This window comes from Melanerpes formicivorus, unplaced genomic scaffold, assembly GCF_026170545.1.
Source record: "Melanerpes formicivorus ecotype bairdi unplaced genomic scaffold, bMelFor1.0.p_v2 SCAF_46, whole genome shotgun sequence".
Classification (NCBI taxonomy): domain Eukaryota; kingdom Metazoa; phylum Chordata; class Aves; order Piciformes; family Picidae; genus Melanerpes; species Melanerpes formicivorus.
In genome coordinates, this window is record NW_027142398.1 from 4,549,648 (window position 1) to 4,565,136 (window position 15,489).

At 60.9% G+C, this 15,489-nt stretch overlaps 2 protein-coding genes across 2 annotated transcripts; both read left to right on the forward strand.

Annotated features, from left to right (window-relative positions):
- Window positions 1–2,712: 2,712 nt before the first annotated feature.
- LOC137451878 (pepsin B-like) lies at window positions 2,713–7,614 on the forward strand. Its single transcript, XM_068159781.1, has 9 exons — window positions 2,713–3,058; window positions 3,457–3,616; window positions 4,351–4,468; window positions 5,194–5,312; window positions 5,773–5,972; window positions 6,359–6,481; window positions 6,696–6,840; window positions 7,048–7,146; window positions 7,303–7,614. The coding sequence occupies exons 1-9, from the start codon at window positions 3,003–3,005 to the stop codon at window positions 7,453–7,455; spliced, it is 1,173 nt and encodes a 390-aa protein (XP_068015882.1). The 5' UTR covers window positions 2,713–3,002; the 3' UTR covers window positions 7,456–7,614.
- A 2,903-nt stretch (window positions 7,615–10,517) lies between these two features.
- On the forward strand, window positions 10,518–14,528 carry LOC137451877 (pepsin B-like). Its single transcript, XM_068159780.1, is given in 10 exon segments — window positions 10,518–10,607; window positions 10,719–10,878; window positions 11,323–11,355; window positions 11,357–11,441; window positions 11,688–11,806; window positions 12,542–12,741; window positions 12,901–13,023; window positions 13,104–13,248; window positions 13,376–13,474; window positions 14,322–14,528. Coding segments are annotated over 10 exon segments (1,197 nt in total). The 5' UTR covers window positions 10,518–10,527; the 3' UTR covers window positions 14,475–14,528.
- Window positions 14,529–15,489: the final 961 nt, after the last annotated feature.

Consider the following 15,489-nt stretch of genomic DNA (forward strand, 5'->3'; position numbering starts at 1 on the left):
GGTGCCCTGCTGCTGTCTTCTGTGGGTGGTGCTGGGCACAGCTCAGAGCCTCTCCAAGTGACCTCTGCCTCCTGTGGAAAATGGAGAGCCAGCCAGCCAGGCCCCACATGGCCTCATGCAGCTGCAGGCCTGGTGAGAGCTCACCTGGAGAGCTGCATCCAGCTCCGGGGCACACAGCACAGGGAGGCCATGGACCTGCTGCAGCAGGACACAGCACAGCCCCAAGGGCTGGAGCAGCTCTGCTGGGAGCAGAGGGAGCTGGGGCTGTGCAGCCTGCAGAGGAGAAGGCTCCAGGGGCACCTCAGAGCTGCCTGCCAGGACCTGGAGGGATCCTGCAGGAAGGCTGCAGAGAGACTCCTGAGGGGGTCTGAGCCAGGCCAAGGGGGAAGGGTTTGGAGCTGAGGCAGAGCAGGGTTAGAGTGGAGCTGAGGAAGTTCTGCAGTGTGAGGCTGGGGAGCCTCTGGCACAGGCTGCCCAGGGAGGCTGTGGCTGCCTCCTCCCTGGGGGTGTTTCAGGCCAGGCTGGATGAGGCCCTGAGCAGCTGAGCCCAGCTGAGAGCTGCCCCTGCCCGCGGCAGGGTGGGCGCTGGAGCAGATGAGCTCCGAGCTCCCTGCCAGCCTGAGCCATTCTGTGCAGTCCTTGCTTCCTCCTGAGCCAAACCCCTCGGCAATCAGGTGCTGTGTAACTGTGGGTCAAGAAGTGGCCAGAGGGGGAAGTGTTTGTGCTGTGGAGGGCACCTTAGTGCTTGGTCTGCCGGCAGAGCGCTGTGCCCGCCGGGCGCTGCCGATAAGGCTGCGGCTGCGGCTGTGGCTGTTCTGATAGCTGCTCCCTGCCTGCAGCCAGGAGCTGCTGCTTTGGCCAATCCGAACAAGTTGATCTTTCCATCAATCCTGCTAGCAAACAAGATCATTGCTTGGTTATGGTCCCAACGGCCAGCAAAGGACACAAATCCCCCCCCCCAGGTATCCCTGAGGGAATGAGACCCCAGGGAGCGCTGGGATGAGCGGTGCCAGGCTGTGGGCAGAGGCGATGGAGAGAGGGAAGTCAGAGGGGAGTGGGAAGGGACCTGTGGGGATCACCCAGCCCAAGCCCCCTGCTCCAGCAGGGCAGCCACAGCAGCTTGCCCAGGAGCACAATGGCCAGGGGGGGTTGGAAGCTCTGCACACCAGGAGACTCCCCAGCCTCTCTGGGCAGCCTGCTCCAGGCCTCCAGCAGCCTCACACCAGAGAAGTTTCTCCCCCTGCGTGGATGGAGCCTCCTGGGGTCCAGCTTATCCCTGCTGGGAAGAGCCCAGCTGCTCAGGGCAGGGCTGCACACCAGCCTGCAGCAGCTCTAGGAAGCATTTAGGTTATAAGTGCAAACATTTGGGGCCATTTACCAGGAAATGTTTACCTCAGAGCCCCAAAATATTTGGGTCTGTGTGCTAGAAAAAGAACTGAAGTTATGACCCCAAATATTTTGGTTCATTTGCTGCAAAATAGTTCAGTTACAACCCCAAATGTTTTGGGGCTGTTGGGCTGTTTGTTGGTGGTTCAGGATGTCTGGGGGAGGGGTTGGGGTTTCTGTTTCACACAGGAAAAGGCCAAAGAAACCCAAACAAAGGATTTTCTGCCTCTAGGCTGGATGGGTTCAGCCTCCCCTGGGAAGGGAAGCTCAGCTCCTGCCTTGTGCTGCAGGGGGCAAGAGAATCAGGTACTGCAGGAGCTGAGACAGCAAAGAAACCCAAAGCCAGGTGGTTTCTGCCCAAAACAGTGTGGGGGCAGCAGCAGGAGTGGGCTGTGAGACACCTGGGAAGCAGCAGTGCCTGCAGGAGAGGGCAGTGCAGGGCTGGGAGGCTGATGGATTGTAGACCTCTGGAATGGTTTAGGTTGGAAGGGGCCTGCAGAGCTCACCCAGCCCAAGGCCCCTGCAGCCAGCAGGGACATCCCCAACCAGAGCAGGCTGCTCAGAGCCCCAGCCTGGCCTGCAGTGGTTCCAGAGGTGGGGCAGCTCCCACCTCTCTGGGCAGCAGGGGCCAGGCTCTCAGCACCTTCAGAGTGGAGACTTTCCTCCTTGCATCTAACCCAAATCTCAGTTTAATCCCTCAGCTCTGGCCCCATCACTCCCAGCCCCTGGCAGAAGTCCCTCCCCAGCTCTCCTGCAGTGCCTTCAGGTACTGGAAGGCTGCTCTAAGGTCTCCCTGGAGCCTTCTTTTCTCCTCTCCCTGCAGCAGAGGTGCTCCAGCCCTCTGATCATCTCCATGGCTTCCTCTGGACCCTTTCCAGCAGGTCCATGTCCTCCTCCTGTCCTCCTCAGAGCTGAACTCAGCACTCGATGAGGTGGAGAAGAACAGCGCCAGAGCCCACGGGGGAGGAAATGAGAGCATCAGACCCTTAGGGTGAGCAAAGCCTCTAGCTCCAGGTTTTCTCACTATGCCCTGGAGAAACCCCAGGAGCAGGAGCAGGAGCAGCCCTCCCTCCCTCCCTCGCTCCCTCCCTCCCTCCCTCGCTCCCTCCCTCCCTCGCTCCCTCCCCCGGGGCAGGAGGCGGCTGCGGGCCGCTGGCCGGGGCGGAAGAGCGGCAGACGAAAGCCCCAGGCCGGTTCCATCCTGCGCCAAGAGCCACGAGGAGCCGCTTTGTTTTTTTGGGGAGAGGTTCAGACCGAGCTCGGAGGAACACAGATAACTCTGTCCCAGCTCCGTGCCGTGACGTCTGGGTCACTCCTCTCTGCCCGCCGTGATAAGAGCTGCTCCTTATCGATGCTAACACTTTGATCTCGGGAGCGCTGCTCTGCCCTCACCTGAGCGCCTCGCTAAGGACACAGACTCCTCGAAATCCTCGTGGTCCGGCACACAAAGAGAGCCTTGAAGCCCCGGGCTGCACGTGGTGGCAATGGAAAATGCAGGTCAGTAGATAAGGAGGCAGCCACTGCCTCCCGGTATAAAGCTGGGGAGGTGAGCAGCTCAGAGCGGCTGCTGCGGGCTCCCAGAAGCTGAGTGAGGACCAGCGGACAACTCCTGCACCATGAAGTGGCTCCTCCTGGCCTTGATGTGTCTCCAGCTCTCAGAGGGGTTGGTGAGGTGAGTGTCCTGCAGCAGGGTGCTGCACTGTCCCCCCCATGGGTGCTGCACTGTCCCCCCCATGGGTGCTACACTGTGTCCCCCATGGATGCTGCACTGTGTCCCCCCTGGGTGCTGCACTGTGTCCCCCCTGGGTGCTGCACTGTGTCCCCCATGGGTGCTGCACTGTGTCCCCTGGGTGCTGGCCAGGTCTAGCCAGGTGTGGCTCTGGCCTCCTGCACCTCCACAGATCACCTTGGTCTTCGTCCATGCTGCCTCCACTCCTGGGAGGGCAGCTCCGGGGCACATGCAAGGCAGCAGAGCTCCCTGGTGGCAGAGTGCAGGGGAGCCCAGGGAAGGGATCAGTGGAAAGTGCCCAAATCTGCTCATTTCCTGCTTTGGTTTCTCCCTCTGGGCAGGATCCAGCTGAAGAAAGGCAAATCCATCCGGGAGAAGATGAGGGAGGCTGGGGTGCTGGAGGACTACCTGAGGAAGATGAGGATGAAGTCTGACCCAGTTCAGAAATACAACTTCAGTGGGGGCTATGTTGTGAACGAGCCCATAACCAACCACCTGGATGTGAGTGCCTCAGGCTCCTCTCCCTGCCTCTCCCTGCACCTCTCTCCCCTTTCCCTCCTTCTTCCCAGCTGCTGGAGCAATCTCTTCACCCTCCAGGACTCAGAGGTTGCTTTTCCCCTTTCTTCTTTACCATTTCCTTCCTCCCCCCCAGCCATGAGGTGATGCTTCTCTGGAAAGACATAGCCAAGGAAACAGCAAAGTTTGCACCTTTGGGGGTAAAAAGCAGGCTGAGAACTCACACAGAATGCAGGGGTGGGAGGGAGCCCCAAACTCCAACCCCTGCAGGCAGCAGGGACAGCTCCAGCCGCAGCAGGCTGCCCAGGGACACAGCCAGGCTGAGCCTGAGTGTCTGCAGGGATGGAGCCTCAACCCCCTCCCTGGGCAGCCTGTGCCAGTGTCTCCTCACCCTCACTGTGCAGAGCTTCCCCCTGATGCCAGCCTAACCCTGCCCTGCTCCACTTCAAACCTTTGTCCCTTGTCCTATCCCCACAGGCCCTTCTCAACAGCCCCTCCCCAGCCTTTCCCTACAGGCAGTGGAAGGTTGCTCTGAGGTCTCTCCAGAGCCTTTTCCTCTCCAGACTGAACAGCTCTCAGCTCTCTTAGTTCAGCCTGTTCCTGCCTGGCATTCCCCACACCCTGCCAAGCACTGGGATGTTGGCACAGGGCTGGGAGGTGAAACCCTGCTCAGTCCCTGACCCTGTGACCAACAGAGCTGCCTCATCTCTTGTCCACAGTCCTCCTACTTCGGGGAGATCAGCATTGGGACCCCTCCACAAAACTTCCTGGTGCTGTTTGACACTGGCTCCTCCAACCTCTGGGTGCCCTCCACCTACTGCCAGACCCCAGCCTGCTGTGAGTGCCCCACGCTGCTGAGCCCCCAGCACAAGGGAGAAATCAGGATGCCAGCCTGCTCCCAGCACACTGCTCTGGGGTAGCTGCTCCCTGGTACTGCCCTCTGGCTCACCACAGACTGCTTTGGGTGGGCAGGGACCTTCAGAGGTCCTCCAGTCCAAGCCCCTGCAGTCAGCAGGGAGATCCCAGCCAGAGCAGGCTGCTCAGAACCACAACCAACCTGACCTGCACTGCTGCCAGGGATGGGGCAGCTCCACCTCCCTGGGCAGCCTGGGCCAGGCCCTCACCACCCTCAGCGTAGATGGAGATGGCCAAGTCCCTGTGGCCATTGTGGGTGTCCCCAGAGCACAGAAGTCACATGGCTGTGCCTGCCCCTTTGTGGCCAGGTGGAAGGAAGAGCAAAGCCCTGAACCATGGAGCTGATGCCCTGTGCCCTGGCAGAGCTGCCCCCACGCCCTGGCAGAGCTGTCCTCACATAACTCACTGCTGCTGGGGTGGGGATGTGACTGCTGCTGGCTTTGGCCATGCTGGGTGGCTGCTGTGGCCCCAAGAGCTGCTCCCTGGAGAGGGATGCAGGCAGAGCTGGGAAGCAAACCTTGGAGGGAGCCTCCAGGCAGAGCCTCTTCCGCTCCTCACAGCTTGCTCCCTGCTGAGCTGCTATGCCAGCAGGTGAAATGCCACCCAGGCTCACAGCCAGGAGCTTTGTCTTCTTCCCTCTCCCACAGTCAACCATGCCAAGTTCAACCCCAGCTCCTCCTCCACCTTCAGCTCCAGTGGCCAGTCCTACACCCTGTCCTACGGCAGCGGCTCGCTCACCGTGCTGCTGGGCTACGACACGCTGCGGGTGAGTGCCCCTCCTGCTGCCCTGTGCCCCCGGGCACGGTGTGAGTGCCCCCTGGGCACAGTGTGTCCCCCCCCGGGCACTGTGTGTGTCCCCCCCCCGGGCACTGTGTGTGCCCCCCCCCGGGCACTGTCTGTGTCCCCCCCTGGGCACCGTGTGAGTCCCCCCCTTGGCACTGTGTGTGTGTCCCACCCTGGGCACTGTGTGTCCCACCCTGGGCACCGTGTCCCTGCCCAAGGGCAGCCCTCCTGGCTTGTGGAGCTGAGCTGGGCAGAGCTGCTCTCTTGCCACCAGCTCCTGGGGTTTTTCCCTTGTTTTAACCCTGCTACTTCTCCCAGCTGCCTGGGGATGCTTGCAGCAGCCAGGGCCTTGCAGTGTGCTCCCTGGGCTCTCAGAGCATCCTCCATGGCTGCTGGGCTTTGCCTGAGCAGGCACAGTGACCTGGAGTGCCCTGCCCCTGCAGATCCAGAGCATCACGGTGGTGCAGCAGGAGTTTGGGCTCAGCCAGGATGAGCCCACGCAGCCTTTCTACTTCGCCGAGTTCGATGGCATCCTGGGAATGGCCTACCCCTCCCTGGCAGTGGGGGGGATGCCCACTGCCCTGCAGGGCATGCTGCAGCAGAACCAGCTCACCCAGCCCATCTTCAGCTTCTACTTCTCTCGGTACAGATCTGCCAGGGCCCTCTGCAAGTCCTCTTCCAGAATGGGTTGGGTTGGAAGGGACCTTCAAGACCATCCAGTTCCAAGCCGCTGCCACGGGCAGGGACACCTCCCACCGGCCCAGGCTGCTCAGGGCCTCATCCAGCCTGGCCCTGAACACCCACAGGGAGGGCACAGCCACAGCCTCCCTGGGCACCACCCTCACTGTCAAGAATTTCTTCCTGATCTCCAGCCTTAAGCTCCCCTTCTCCAGCTTCAGTCCCTTCCCTCCCGTCCTACCCTGACCCCTCCTTGTGCACCAGCCTCTGCCTGTCCCCAGGCAGGCTCCTGGTGCCTTGCCCATGCACCTCTCACCGATTCCCTGCTGCTGTGGCTCTGTCTTTGTGCAGCCAACCCACCTACAGCTACGGGGGAGAGCTGGTGCTGGGGGGCATCGACCAGCAGCTGTTCCGCGGGGGCATCACCTGGGCACCGGTGACACAGGAGCTGTACTGGCAGGTGGCACTCGATAGGTGAGTTGTGGCTGTGCCTGCTGGGCATGATCCAGCCCTGGCACCTCCTGGAAGGAGCTGCTGCAGTTGAGTCTGCAGCTGTGGCAGCAGGCAGGAGCTGAGGGTGGGGGTTAGGCAGCACGCTTGGCAGCGTCCCTGGCTCCCAGCTCCAGCCAGGTTGGCTTTCTTCACTTGGCTGTGGGTGCTGAGCACCTTTCCCTTCCTCTCCTCCCAGCTTTGCTATTGGGCAGACAGCAACAGGGTGGTGCAGCCAGGGCTGCCAGGCCATCGTGGACACGGGGACGTACCTGCTGACGGTGCCCCAGCAGTACCTGGATGACTTCCTGCAGCTCACAGGTGCCCAGCAGACCAGCTATGGGGTAAGTGCAGGGCATGCCCTGGAGGCGTGCCCAGGGGCTGGCACCGGAGCCAGAAGCCATGGGCTTGACCAGGTCCCCCAACCCCCATGTGGCACCTACAGGATGTGGTGCTGCAGGCGTGCCAGGGAAGGAGGAGGCCTGGCACTGCCAGGGGATGTTGTGCCCCGCAGTGGGGGCCATGGCCTCCTCCTGACCCTCTCTCTGCAGTATGCAGTTGACTGCAGTCAGGTGCAGAGCATGCCCAGCATCACCTTCGTCATCAACGGAGCTCTGCTCCCACTCAACCCTTCTGCCTACGTCTTGAATGTAAGTTTGAGCTCAGCACCCTCCCCCTGCACCCTGCAGGAAAGCTCCTGGCAAGGCCCTCCCTGCCTGGGGGCCGCTGCCAGCTCCCCGCAGCCCAGCCAGCAGGGTGCCGCTGCCTGCTGGAGACTCTGACTCTCTGTTGCTGCCCCCTTACAGAAGAATGGCTACTGCACCCTTGGCATCGAGCCCACCTACCTGCCCTCCCAGGATGGGCAGCCCCTCTGGATCCTGGGGGATGTGTTCCTCAAGGAGTACTACACCATCTTCGACATGGCCAACAGCCGCATCGGCTTCGCTGTGTCAGCCTAGAGCAGGGAGCAGCAGCCCCCAGCCCCTCTGCCGGCCACACTGCCCTGGCTGGAGCAGCTCTTGGGGTTCCTCTGCACCTTGGGGTTCCTCCCTGTCCCCCTGGGATGTCTCAGTCTGCTCTCTCAGCCTCCTGTTATAAATAAACCCCAAACATCTCAAGCTGTCCCTGCCCTGAGCTTGTTGAGCGGTGCCTGAGGGCAGGCTGCTGGGTTGTGTGTCTCAGACAGGGAGGTCTCAGACAGGGAGGTAAGTGCCAGGAGGAACTCAGTCATGGAATTGTTTTGGTTGGAAAAGATCTCTTTGAGTCCAGCCCAGCACTGCCAGGTCACCACTGAGCCGTGGCCCTCAGCACCACATCTCCGTGGCTCTGAAGCACCTCCAGGGATGAGGAATCCAGCACTGCCCTGGGCAGCCTGGGCCAGGCCTGGACAGCCCTTGGGGGAAGAATTTTGCCTCATGTTCAACCTAATCCTCCCTTGGTGCAGCTTGAAGCTGTTGCCTTTTCTCCTGTCACTTCTTCCTTGGCAGAAGATCCCAACCCCCACCTGGCTCCAGCCTCCTCTCAGGGAGCTGTAGAGAGGTCTCCCCTCAGCCTCCTCTCCTCCAGACTGAAACACCTCAGTTCCCAGCTGCTCCCCAGAAGTCTTCTGCTCTCGACCCTTCCCCAGCTTCTCTGCCCCTCTCTGCTCCTGCTCCAGCTCCTCAGTGTGCAATGCACTCCTGTCCTTGCTCTCAGCGAGGGACAAGCCCAGAGTGCAGCTCCTGAGCTGATTCCTGCAAGGGTTTGGCTTTGCAGGCGAGAAGCAGCAGGGACCAGGCTGTGCTGCTGGGGAGCAGGACACCAAAAAGTCCCTGAGCTTGCTTTCAAACCCCAACCACAGCCCTGGGGACAGGAGTTCCCCGAGGGACTCCCCCACCCCCCCAGTTCTGCTGTGTGCTGGCAGGTGCTGGTCTGTGCCCGGACGTGCCAGGAGTCCCTCTCGGGGTGGTTCGGCTTCACCCTCCTGCAGGCGCTGCCAGGTGGCACTAAGGCACTTCAGCCAGAGGCTCGGCAGCGCCTGGCCAGGCAAACACAGCTGGTGGCAGTGGACATTGCCTTGCTTGCAGCCTGGGGTGCCCTTGGGGTGACCTCAGGGACAGGCTGCCCTGCCTCTTGCAGCCGCTGGTGCTTGCAGGGCTGAACCGATCGCTCCAACCGGCCGAGGGTGCAGCTGCGGGGCTGCTTTGTCCCCACCTCCTCCATCCCTCTTCCTGGTCAGAGGTGTGTGTGGGAGGGCACTAATCCTCCCTGCAGCTGGATAAGGGCTAGCAAAGTCCTGTGACTCAGTTGAGGTGGAAGTATGAAGTCATGCCGGGTTAGCCAGGGCATCCAGCCGACCCCTGCGCCCCCGGGCAGGGCTACTGGGTCAGGGGAGAGCTCAGCCGCGGTGCTGGGAATGGTGCTGGGAATGGTGCTGGGAACGGTGCTGGGTGGCCCCGGGGTGGGGAACACCTTGGCGGGGGGAGGCTCGGCTGACACCACTCTCTCCCGGGATCCAGATGCCATTCTTAGAAGCTCTTTATCATCAGAGCTCATTAGCAGATGTATTAATAGCTCTGTCATCCCGGCAGGGAGAGGACACAAACTCCTCGGGGCTTTGTGTCAAAATATTGACACAGGCTGAGACGCAGATTAGATAGGAGGGGGGCAGGGAAGGGCATTTCCCCTCCCCTTTAAAATGGGAAGAGTTCTGAAGCTGCCCTGGCAGCACTGGTGGCAGGAAGGGACAGGAGAAGGCTGAACCATGTCCCTGCTGATCTTTCCTCTTCCCTCTGCAGGGTGCCCCCGAGCAGCACAGATCCATCAGGATGTGATGGAGGAGGTTGTGCTGCTGGGGGGGTTCCTGAGCTGCCATGGGCTCCTAGTGACCCTGATGGGTCCTCAGGGACCTGGCAGGGACTGGCAAGGCTGGTACCACCTTCCCAGTGTCCCAGAGCTGAAGCCCCTGTGAACACATGTCTAAATCCATGCTGCCCTGCAGCTCTCCAGCCTGGCTATGAGCAGCATCACTCAAAGCCCCTGGGAGGTAGCAGCCCAAAGGCACCAGAGCTGAGCATCCTTGGTGTAACTCTGCCATGGATAAAGGACCTGCAGCAAACCAAAGGTTTTGATCAAAGCTGCTGAACAAGGACTCAGACTGCCAGGGTGCTCAGGCACTGGCAGAGGCTGCCCAGGGAGGTGGTGGAGTGCCCATCCCTGGAGGGGTTCAAGAAACTGTGGCTATGGCACCTGGGGATGTGGTTTGGTGGCCATGGTGGTGTTGGGCTGATGTGGGACTGGGTGATCTCAGAGGCCTTTCACAGCCCTTCACAACTCTGTGACATGGTCCTCTGGAGGTGGCTGAGCTGCCACAGGGCAGGTAAAGCTCTGCCACATGGCTCAGGGCTGCTGTGCTCAGCAGCTTCTAGTCCCCAGCTCAGCTTCTTTGGGGGCTATTGGCAGAGCCAGAGGGCAGAAGGAGCAGGAAGACAAATGCCTGGAAAGAGACTTTTTTGGGGCCATTTTGCTAGTTCCTGAGAGGCTTAGAGCTGGGCTGCAGAAGCAGCTCTGCTGTTTCCTGCCAGCTGTGTGGAGGGCACTGGGTGTAGCATTGGAGGGCACTGGGTGTAGCATTGGAGGGCATTGTAGACCCGGATGGAAGAAATCCTGCTGGCTCCTGGCACTTCCTTGCCTGCCTGGATGGGTCAAAAGGGGATCACCAGTATCATGGACTTCCTCCCCTTGCTCCACAGGGTGTGTTCTGCCTTTGTTCTCCTGGAGAGATCAAGGTGGTGCTGAAGGCAAGAGAAAATACTTTAGCTTGTTGATAACAGCAGAATTTTGCCTTTTATCAGACCTCACATATTTGGCCTTGGTGTCAGAGGTAGTGGACAATGTCTTAGTGTCTGGACAAGCAGGTGAAGGAGGGGCAATCAGGGTGGCTGTGGTGATAAGCAGACCACAGGTGTTGGGTGGGGGCAGTGATAGGGGGAAGGGGCTGGGCACGGTGCTGGCTATATACACCCTGCCCTGGGCAGGACACAGGAGCTGCCATGGAGCCACCGGCACCCAGGGACATGTGGTGGCTGCTGCTGGCCCTGCTCTGCCTCCAGCTCGGGGAGGGGGCTATGAGGTGAGCCCTGGGGCTGGGATGGCTGCTGGGGTGCCAGGTCTGGCTGCAGAGTGAAGCTCACCCTCAGCATGGTGGCTGAGCAGCCCCTTGGCATCTCACTGCCACCTCCAGCCAGCACAGAATCATCCTGAAGAAAGGCAAGTCCCTGAGGGAGGTGATGAGAGAGAAGGGGGTGCCAGAAGGCTTCCTGCAGGACCTCAGGGGGGATCCCAGCAGGAAATACCTGCCCAGTAACTCTGTGGCTTATGAACCCCTCACCAACTACCTGGATGTAAGTATGAAAGCTTCTCCCTCCTCCCCCGAGCCACCCAGCTCTGGGTTTGGAGGTGACCTCCTCCTCCTCTCCCAGTTGCCTGCAGGAAGCTCTGCAGTGGGTGGCTTGGTTCCCTCCCCAGCCACAAGTGGAAGGGCTGCACTGGGCATGGGCAGGAGCTTTGGTGTCTCCAAGGCCTGGGTGATGCTGGGTGACAAAGGCAGCACATCTCATCCTGAGCTGATGTCCCTCCTCAGCAGAGGTGGATGGTTGTGGGGCAGATCTACCACTCCTGGCCCCATGTTGAGGGCAAATCATTGACCCCCTGGCTGCCCTGGAGGCACTCAAGGACTCCAAACCCTTCCTGCAGCCCCCTGGCACTTTGGGTTTCTCAGCTAGGAGGGGGCAGAGAGCTGACAAAAGCCAGGCAGAAGCAGAGAGCTGCAGATTCTTTGTCCACAGTCCTTCTACTTCGGGGAGATCAGCATTGGGACCCCCCCCCCAGCGTTTCCTGGTGCTGTTTGACACTGGCTCCTCCAACCTCTGGGTGCCCTCCACCTACTGCCAGACCCCAGCCTGTGGTGAGCATCCCTTGGAGGGGACAGCACTGTCCCATTGGCCCTCTTGGACCCCCCTGGTGTGCTGTGTGCTGGAGCTGTGGCAGGGCCAGCAGTGAGAGCTGAGGGGGGTTGGGGGTTGCTCAGGGCTGGCTCTGGGTGGTCCCTTCCCTCTGAAGCCCTCCCTGGGGATTTCTGCCTGCGTGGGGACAGGGATGCTGGGCCCAGGGCAGGATGTGACCTGGGGGCTGCCATCTTCTCTCTGTGCAGTAAATCATGCCAGGTTCAACAGGAGCCTGTCCTCCACCTTCTCCAGCGTCGGTGTGACCCGCACCCTGCGGTATGGCTTCGGTGACCTCTGGGTGGCCTTGGGCTACGACACGGTGACAGTAAGTGACCTCTGATGAGCTGAGGGCAAGAACTGACTGAGGCTGGGGCCAGGCCCAGCTGGCTGAAAATCCAGGGAGAGCTGGCAGGAACCTCCTCATGTTGGGTGTCACACAGTGGTAGGGGTTGCAGGGGGCCTCTGAGGATCATCGAGTCCGGCCCAGGGCAGAGCTCCTGGAGAGTCAGCAGAGATGTCCTTGGGGACTGGGATCTGCAGGCCAGCCCCAGGAGGGTCCTCTGAGCTTGGGGCTAGGGGATCTCTTTGGCCACTGTTTGCCTCTCCCAGCCATGGCTGAGCTCTGTCCTTTGCAGGCATGTGAGGTGTTCTGCTGTGGGACCTGCAGGCAGTGGAACTGGGACCCTCAGCTGGTTTGGCTGGGGCAGACTGGGGCTGTGGGGAGCTTGATGTAACAAAGGTAATGGGACAAGGACCATGAGCTCAGCACCTCAGTGCAGATTGACCTTCACAGAGTCAGAGATTGCATTGGGTTGCATCCTGTCCAACCCTCTGCAGGCAGCAGGGACCCTCCAGCTAGAGCAGGCTGCCCAGGGCCAGAGTGTCTTGGGGGATGGAGCCTGGGCAGCCTGCTCCAGTGTCTCCCCACCCTCATTGTGCAGAACTTCCTCCTGATGTCCAACCTAAATCTCCCCTGCTCTGCTTTCAAACCCTTCCTGACCATCCTGCTGCCCAGGTGGGTGTCCAAAACACCAAAGTCCCCCAGCACCTCTCCCTCTAGATCCAGAGCATCGTCGTCAGGAACCAGGAGCTCGGCCTGAGCCTGGACGAGCCCACCAGACCCTTTTACTACCTGAACTTCGATGGGATTTTGGGCATGGCTTACCCAGGTGTGGGCATCAGTGGCTACAACACACTGCTGCAGAACCTCCTGCAGCAGAACCAACTCCAGGAGCCCATCTTCAGCTTCTACTACTCACGGTGAGCCCTCTGACAGCGCAGGTGAGACCTCTCCTGCACAGACACAGCCTGGATCCTGCCTCTTCTCCGTTCCCTCCCCCTCTGCAGGTTCTCCCCATGCCACACCGCTTTCTCCTGAGCAACCTGCCTGTGCTGAGGGTTGGGTTTGTGTCTTTCCAGCAACCCAACCTACAGTTACGGTGGGGAAGTCATCCTCGGAGGCACTGACCCCCAGCTGTACTCGGGAGAGGTCTTATGGGCTCCTGTGGTCCAGGAGCTGTACTGGAAGATCAGCATCGAGGAGTAAGAGCTGCACCAGGGCTTGGAGAGGGCCTTGGAGAGGGGGGAGTCTCTTCTGATGCCTTTGCTGCTGCTCTCTCCAGGTTCTCCATTGGATCCTCAGCCACTGGCTGGTGCAGCCAAGGCTGTCATGGCATTGTGGACACTGGGACCTTCCTGCTGACCATCCCAGGACAATTCCTGCCAGCATTCCTGCAGGCCCTGGGTGCAGAGGAGAGCGACTATGGGGTAGGTGGGAGGGATGCCCTGCACACACGAAGGGCCATGAGGACACACCTGATGGCTACAGCAGGAGGAAGGAGGGTGCCCAGTCCCGAGGTCCTGACCCTTCTGCTCCTCTCTGCTTCCCTTGCAGTTTGTCATTGACTGCAGCGATGTCCCCAGCCTGCCCACCCTCTACTTTGCCATCAGTGGGGCCCAGTTACCACTGCCCCCCTCTGTCTATGTCTTAAAGGTAGGTGTGGCTCTGCCAGGCAGGTGTGAGTCTGCCCTTCCCAGCAGCACTTTGCCACTGTGGGGCAGCTTTGCCCAGGGAAAAGTCAAAAGCTCCTTTGCCAGCCCAGCACCCCAGATGTCCCAGCACCCCGGGTGTCCCAGCACCCCCGGGTGTCCCAGCACCCCGGGTGTCCCAGCACCCCAAATGTCCCAGCACCCCAAATGTCCCAGCACCCCGGGTGTCCCAGCACCCCCGGGTGTCCCAGCACCCCGGGTGTCCCAGCACCCCAAATGTCCCAGCACCCCAAATGTCCCAGCACCCCGGGTGTCTCAGCACCCCAGATGTCCCAGCACCCCGGGTGTCCCAGTACCCCAGATGTCCCAGCACCATGTGTGTCCCAGCACCCCAGATGTCCCAGCACCCCGGGTGTCCCAGCACCCCCGATGTCCCAGCACCCCGGGTGTCCCAGCACCATGGGTGTCCCAGCACCCCCGGATGTCCCAGCACCCCCGATGTCCCAGCACCCCGGGTGTCTCAGCACCATGGGTGTCCCAGCACCCCCGATGTCCCAGCACCCCCAGATGTCCCAGCACCATGTGTGTCCCAGCACCCCAGGTGTCCCAGCACCCCGGATGTCCCAGCACCCCGGGTGTCCCAGCACCCCAGATGTCCCAGCACCCCGGGTGTCTCAGCACCATGGGTGTCCCAGCACCCCGGGTGTCCCAGCATCCCCTTTCACAGTGCTTTTGCACACCTGGGTGTGACCACAAGGAGGGTCTGATCTTGCTCCCAGCCAAAGCACAGCCACCAAGGCACAGGCAGCGCACATCCCTGGCACTGAAAGGTGCTCTTTGCCCCCTGACAGGATGATGGCATCTGCACTGTTGGGGTGGAGGGCACCTATGTGGCCTCTGCCAGCGGCCAGCCCCTCTGGATCCTCGGCAACCTCTTCCTCCGCCAGTATTACTCCATCTTCGACATGGCCAACAACAGAGTTGGCTTTGCCCTGTCAGCCTAGGGATGCTGACCCTCACCTGTGTCCCTGCAACACCTTCCCCTCCCCTGGACCACGGTGAGGAGTAGCTTCCAGCTTCCCTGTAGTGAATAAAGGGCTGCAGATCTGCCTGAGTTGAGTCTCCTCTGGCTGAGGCTGAGAAGGATCTGGAGCAGCTCTTAACCGTCACAAATCTGAGTTCTTGCTCCAGGCCTCCACGCACAGCCTGGGCTGGGGTTGAATCCCCATCCCTGGAGGTGTTTCAAAGCCACAGAGCTGTGGTGCTGAGGGCCATGGTTTAGCCCCAGCCTTGGTAGAGTCAGAGAATGATTGGGCTGGGGGAGCTTCAAGGGCTTTGCCCTGCTTTGGCTCTCAGGGGGTAACTTAATTGCTGCACCACCCAGAGCATGGGTGGCAAGAAGGAAGGGGCTGGCATGGCTGGCATGTGGCAGTGACCACAGCTTGGGGTCAAGAGGAACTGTCAGACTGGGTCAGCGCTGGGGGAATGGAGCAGACCTAGGAGGTGGTTCCTCAAGGTCCAACACAGGACCACACATGGGGGATGCGGTGCCCGGGGGCTCCCTGCCTGCTGCCACCCACCCCCCAGTCAGATGACAGTCACCCTGCTGGGCATGTGACCACCCCTTAAACCTGCTGCTTGCAGCCCAGTCTGCCATGGTGGCTCCTGGGCAGCTCCCTGCCACAGAGGAAGAAATGTCCCCCTGCTGCCACGGGCAGCCCAGGGGCAGGGTCCTGCTGTGCCCTGGGAACTCCAGGGGGGCAGGATCCCCATTGCCCCCTGCTACTGCAGCTCTCAGACCCCTGAGGGTCTTGGCTAGAGGAGCCAAACCCTCCCCAGTGTCTCCAGCAGGCACAGGCTGCTGCTGCTCCCATCGCCTGCTGAGTGCCTAGGTCACTGCCAACCCTCCATGGCCACAAACTGCTGGGACCAGAGCAAGGGGCTGCACGACCCTGGTGCAAGGAGCTACACGACTCTGGTGCAAGGAACTGTGTGACCTCAGTGCAAGGAACTGCACGA